Genomic DNA, 7,081 nt, shown 5'->3' on the forward strand with positions numbered 1-7,081 from the left:
GCATGTGCGCTTGCTCATTAAGCACGTACGGTCACGAACAGAGGAGGAAGAGGAAGAGTGCGAGGACACAAAACTTAATCCAGCTGACGTTATTTTGCATGGAACACACTGCTGATTTGTTGCATGAAGCATGGATGTCTATTTGATAGCGTCAATGCATACATTGAGGGTTAACTTCTATTTCAATGCATGCCTTTGGTCAACTTCTTTTCTTTTATCTTGGGGCCAGCCAAGATTCCTAATACTGGCCGGTATGGTTTGATCTATTGGTATGCATGCGAGATTAGTTTAACATGATTAACGTTTGATGATTTAATAAGAGGTGAGATCGATTTTTCTATGATGTAAGACGTGTGAAATCCGAGAATAGAATTTATGATCTTACTATCACCCATCAAAATTTTTCTATGGTATGACCGATTTTTCTATTACAAGTATGATGCAATAGATAAACGATGAAAACAGAATGTATGATCTTACTATCATCCATCAAAATCTTTACCAGTAAAACTAACTAATCATACTGTCGAATAATAAAAAGAGAAAAAACTATACCTACATTACTACTATATATTTTTATCCACCAACAACTGACAATGAGACGATGCTGCCAAATAATAAAAAAGCTATACATGCATCACTAGCCACATGCCATTATATATTACTGACACAAACATTGTGTTTTCTCTTAAAGAATTAAGTGCTGTCAGATACTTGTTCATAATCCTTTGATACATTTGAGCAGTTTAGGAGCTCAAGGTGACATGGCTATGCTTCGTTCCGTCCTCCATCCGTATCCAAGACTCGATGGACAATGGCTGTTCGGTCATGGAGAGAATCCTCGATCCTCTTGGCCAGTCGCCATAGCCACCGTAACCGGTGTGGCGAGCAAAGCACAACCAAAGGTTCTTGTAAGGGCAGCACCAATCCAATCCATGGTTGTGGCCAGCAAAGACTGCCTGCAAAGTGGCACAAGACATGTTTGAATATATAGCACACGGATGGTCAATTACAACTAGCAACAATACAATCTTAATGCATGTCTCATCCTTACAGAACACACAACTTCTACAGATCATAAGCTGATGACAGGACCTACTTGAAAGATTATACCTAGAAATTTAATGGTTGTATTACACAAGTTTAGTAACATAATCATTCTAACTGCTTATCTCAGATGTTGCTCATACTAAATTGATGGGAATATACTATGTAGCCTTAGTGAAGTAGATGCCACTCATTGCTTTCAGTTTGTCCCTTTTAGCATCTTGAATCATCACCATGTTACATCAACATTGTGCAGCTGATGATCAATTGATCTCTTTTCTCATAAGAAAACAGTAAATGCTTCATGAAGTGGAGAAAGCATTATTACCTTGGGTCTATAACAAGGAAACTCCCTGTACTTGGAACTTTTCAGGTCACAAAAGTTAGATTATTTATGTTATTTAATCATGTTTTAAAATGAATGATTTGTTCAGCATTATTCAAGTCAATTTTGTGTTCTTTGCAACTTTGACTAGTGATATTGCCATCAACAAAGCTTGCTGTTTAGAGAAGATCCATGAGGCACATCAAACGCAGTTGGGACCTTATGGCGTGTGAGTCTCGAATCTTCCAACATGTTGCAGGAAGTAGCCATTAAGCGTTGATGCCAACATGGATATGACACAGGCACAGGAAGTAAATTTTAGAAAAAGATAATTTGAAATATCTGCATGTTAACGTGTATTAACTCCATTATAGCTCTAAGTGTAACTGGGAGATGTAAAAGTTATAGTTCTACCAGAGGAAAAACCATCTCAAAATTGGGAAGGACCAACTTGCAGTCTAAGATTATTCAAATAGCATTTTATTTTATCCTCTTAGGTCAGAGAAGATATTCCTCTTGGTAGACCTAGAAAGTGATATTATAAACCAAAACAAGAAATTCCAATGCTCAAATATTACCTCCATAGATGTTAAATTGGGAAAGCAATTGTCCCTACTTTGATTTTTTATCAAATTTCTAAAGTGAAAGGAAATCAATTCACAAGCTGAACAATTAGATACTAGAGAAATAGAATAACAAGCATATTTTAGAAGATTTTTCTCTTAAAATCTGGTTACATAATGGAGTGAATCAAGTTGATTACATGGCTGTGAGCATAGTTTGTGATTATCGTTGTGGCCAAACTAATTGCAAAAGGTGAGATGTCTCAATTCAAAATTTCAAATTGAAAGGGTAAAATCCGGAGAGAGGTTCGGTTTTATAACAAAGCATAGTTCTTGGAACTAGAAAGAGGTGATTTTAGGGAGAAAAAGTAAAGAGCTTTAGTGTTTAATAACTTATTACTTTAGGGCCACAAAATACGGATATCTAAAATGACATGGAAAGATCAGATGTCAACAATGGGTTTTAGGATATTTCTTCTGTACAATTTCAACCAAACCTGGTGCCATTTGCTTTTGGTTTTTCCAAAGCAGAACCAAATGAAGCTTAACATAAAAGAACCAAACTGAACCAAGCATATTGGTTATATGTCCTAGGGAGATGATAATTGGTTGGATTGCTATGTATATGTATATCATGATGGTCATACTGGCCATGATCCATAATGTAGAAGTCAACAGGCTGGTATACTACTTGAATCCAGACAAAAGTATTAGCAGTATTTTGGAGACTTAGATGATGTGCACCCCATAGCATCAAGTAAGGAATACCTTGTCTGCTCTGCGTTGAGATTTCTTGTGTTGACCACAAAGTAAATCTCTTTAATAGATTTGAAATACATCTTGCTACTTGACAAGAATATTAGGTGTTTCAGGGCCATTGATTGTGATGCTCCAACAACACCAACTGGGAGATAATTGGTAGAATTGATATAGGGTTCAAGGCTTTAAAATTGGTGGCATGGGGTTTCTCAAAATCTTGCTGGCTTGATAAGGCTAAACACCATAAAACTTGACATGATTTAGTTAACTCACCATTATGTCAACTAAAAAATATTTAAAAAAATGGCCTAGATAAAATACAGAATGTTTAACAACCACCTTAGCATGACAGATCTCAAGACAAAACTTCCTATGATGAATTAAACTTCAATCCCTGATGGGCTTACTAGAAATAAATTGAGTTCCAAATGTTTGGACTTAAGTTGGCCAATACTCGCTCTGTACAAGTTATTGTAGAAATAAGAATCAACACCATGATGAACATCGTGTGATGGTGATAGGATTAATAAATGGCTTGAAGGACTTAATAGTCAATATATATTGGCTTGACCATTTTGAGATATGTTTGGTAAGGACTACTATATACAACTTACTAAGCTAGTCTACTGGTTTTTTAATGAAGAGGGAAAGTGAGCAGTAATAAGGACAGGACTTTTCCAAAACAAAGAATGAAGAAGTCAATAACTTCTACACACACCTCAAAACAAGGACAGGATTTTTCCATTCATCATTAAAAATTTGTGAAGAACAATTTCAAGAAATTGAAGCAGAGCAATAGTTCCAAGTATGGCATAAGTTTCACGTGCTGATTCAGTGCAGCTACCTAAACTTTAGACATACACATGCAATTATTTGTTTGTTAAATACGCAAAATTCTGGATGCTGTTTATACATGTGCACACAGGCAAAATAAGTGTTCAGTGAAATCTTCATACCTTAATGGAAGGCCTATCTACAAATATATCCATGATCCCCCATTCAGCTTCCTGTGGAGCCACTCTTTCCTTGTTGATGGAACCAACACATGGTTTATGTATTCCAAAAATAGGCATGGGAGCTACTTTCTTATATGCTGTGCTTGGTATATGCCAAAAGATAATCTCAGGAATGCTGTAAATAAAAAGTTCCAGGCATAAGATATTATCACAAAAATGCAACAAAATTAATACAAATTTAAAGCAACACTTTTCTGCTTCCTACCTTGCATCTGGGTTGATCTTCTGTGATTGCCTCAAGAACCATTCGGCTTGAGCATTAGATACTACTTCTGGGTATGAACCACCACCAGAATCAAGGAAGTAAAGGAAAACAGCTGGTAGTTTTGGATCTTTGGATGAAGATACTTGCAGCACATAATTGGAAACACTAGGCCAAAGGTTTTTTGGACCACTGATTGAATAAGACAACCTATTATTGTTAATCTCAGCACTGATCAACTTGACTCGTGTTGTTCCCTTAAAGTTGCAATCGCTCAAAACTGTATCATCCACTTCTCCATCTTCGAACATTTTAAAATATTACAACTCTTGTGTTAGATATGGTTTTAACATATCAAACAACCCATATCAGAAATCTTGGAGGATAAAGTTGTAGGTCAAAAGAACAAATACTACGAATAGCAATTCAAATAATTTAGATATCTATGGCCAATTCTCATTGATGAAGAACAAAATAATATTAGAGTACCTATGGAATGAATTGGTCTCAAATTGTATGAAAGTAAATTACCCATAATATTAATATATTATATATTTAGAAACATACCACACTTATTTGTAACAATGATACAAATCCTTTAGTTAAAAAGGGACCTGAAATTAACAAGGATCTGGACTTATTTGGAAATCATGTCTACATAAAGTTTGTAACAATGAAAGAAAACAAGTAAATGCGACCTATGGTGTCATAAAGGCAACTTCTCATCACTGTTATAATTCAAACAACTTTTTCTTAGGAAGATTTTCCTTTTAAGTGTTCTAAAACATTATCAATTAACTTGATGTACTAATGTGGTAGCAAACATTGCATATCTACCTGAAAATGAGATATTTGCACATGGACAAATGACTTGTGGAATTCCAGCGGCTGAAAACCACTCAGATGGCCATTCAAATGGAGCATCATCATGGTTGCCAAACACAGTAGACCAAGGGATTCCTCTGCTTCTAGAAGAAGAAAGTGCCCTATCCCAGTACAAGGTTGCATTAGCAATAGGAAGGTTGTTTGCAGTGATGACATCCCCCAAATAGATCACAAAATCTGCAATTATAATAAAATCTCATAAGACCAATATGCAATTATAGTTACTTTTAATTCGTCAATTGTAACTTTAAAGCCAGAAGTTTAAAGGAATAATATGTTCACCCTGAGACAGAGTCCAACGGAGATTAGCCATCGAGCGCACACAGAGTTTCATATCCCTAGTGTAAATGAGGTACTTGTACACAACTTCTTCATGGATTCCACGAACTAATCGAGGAACCAATGTGCAATTGATAAGCATTCCGGGGATCAAGGTTTGTAATACCACTTGGTACGGTAAGAACAGTATTTACCGATCCACGGATAAGTGGACCAGGGTAAACTGGGTGGTATGAGGACTTGTTCCATCCGATACAAGATCTACACCTCTCGGTACAACTTGCATCGTCTGATACGCAGCAGATGATACAGGTCCTATACCAGCCAGTTTCTTTTTTCAGAATTTTTTAAAACTCGATATATATTGGTGTACTGGCACTTGATAAACTGGCATGGATCGGTACAGTATCAGTCTGAACCCTGATCAGTACACTGTCGGTATACCAAGTCATGAACCTTGCTAGGGACTACCATATAGGAAAACCTTAGAATAACACATTTTGCATTGGCTTCTGACACACAAGCCATCCAAAAAGAGCAAAAATTTCTAATTGCATTTTAATTGCATGAAACAAAGTCGAATCACATCCATCGAATAAAATTCTTCAGACAACACACAAGAGCAATGTCCAAATTTTGAAGCCCGAATTGCATATCATCAACCCCACGAGATTCGGGGCAGGTAAAGAGGCGCATCACCTGGGATCTCCGTATCGAGCACAGCCGACATGACCCGGTCGGAGTTGTCGTCCTGCGCGGGGCCCCAGTCGGTCCACGCGTTCTCGCCGTAGTGGAGATCGGCGAAGAGAGCGATCTTGAACGCCGAGTCGGCGGAGAATCGAAGGGGGTTTTGCCAAAGCGACAGCGCCTCATGATGGCCTCGGCAATCCGATTTGGCGGCGAGAACGATCACCAGGAAGAGGAGGAGCGCAGGCGTCCCCATTCCGGCTTCGTAGATGCAGCAACTGAGATTTCGCGGGGGAAGCACAGTGACACTCCATCGGCACTACTTTCCTTTATCGAAGGCCAAGCGGAACGCTCTTTTCCGTCAGCCGGATCCGTCATGGAAGGAATATACCAACTCGTACCTAATGTTGTACGAATTGCCGCCGTCATTGTCGTTTCTCCCCGTTCGTTACCCTGAAAGAAGAGATCTCGCAGGAGATAACAAATGATGGGACGACGCAACTAATTCTCCCAACTATTAAGGTCTGATCATTTTGGGCTAATTATATATTATCTATTATAGTTAGATGTATTTAATATATCAATTGTTAGACTTAAAAAATTTATAGTAAAATCAGTTAGATCTCTTTAGTATCATTTATCATGATCCTATATTTAAAAATTTTATATTAAAATTTTTATAATCATAAAAATAAAATAAAATTGAGTCAAAATTATCTTTTTACATATTAATTTTTTTGTTATTCGTGGTAAGATTGATCATTGTATTGTTCTTGTCGATCACTACTGTAACAATCACTTACGACAACATCGTCCATCACCATAATTAAAATTATCCTTTTTTGTTCATCGTTTTTATGCTATTCATGTATGTGTTGTCACGTGATATATCTTCCGTTGATAAAACCAATAACATTAGGGTAAATGGAGTTAAATATTTTATTTTAATAACTATAAAAATTTTAATATAAATTTAAGTCTAGAGATCGGGATAGTAAAGATGTCTAACTATAGGAATAATATATAATTCATATAATTATTTTTTATTTCAGAAATTATCTCAAATATTAAATAAAAATAGTTAAATCAATACATTTAATCGTTGTTTTAAATCAATCACAATGGTTCGTTTTTCATGAATCAATATAATTTTATCACTCTTATTTTCTTTATCATGATGTAATACTTTGGTTTATAGGGATATGATTGATAAATATATTATTATTAATTTGAGCTTAAAATTTTCTTATGAATTTTTTTGGCTAAAAAATTAATATTTTTATTCAGTAATTTATACTTAATAAAATGTATAGATCTG

At 35.9% G+C, this 7,081-nt stretch overlaps 1 protein-coding gene across 1 annotated transcript; it reads right to left on the minus strand.

Annotated features, from left to right (window-relative positions):
* Positions 1–505: 505 nt before the first annotated feature.
* On the minus strand, positions 506–6,226 carry LOC103988611 (probable inactive purple acid phosphatase 16). Its single transcript, XM_009407197.3, has 5 exons — positions 5,776–6,226; positions 4,750–4,974; positions 3,916–4,213; positions 3,651–3,825; positions 506–959 (listed from the first exon to the last, which is right to left on the minus strand). The coding sequence occupies exons 1-5, from the start codon at positions 6,017–6,019 to the stop codon at positions 747–749; spliced, it is 1,155 nt and encodes a 384-aa protein (XP_009405472.2). The 5' UTR covers positions 6,020–6,226; the 3' UTR covers positions 506–746.
* Positions 6,227–7,081: the final 855 nt, after the last annotated feature.

Source organism: Musa acuminata, chromosome BXJ1-1 (genome assembly GCF_036884655.1).
Source record: "Musa acuminata AAA Group cultivar baxijiao chromosome BXJ1-1, Cavendish_Baxijiao_AAA, whole genome shotgun sequence".
Lineage (NCBI taxonomy): Eukaryota > Viridiplantae > Streptophyta > Magnoliopsida > Zingiberales > Musaceae > Musa > Musa acuminata.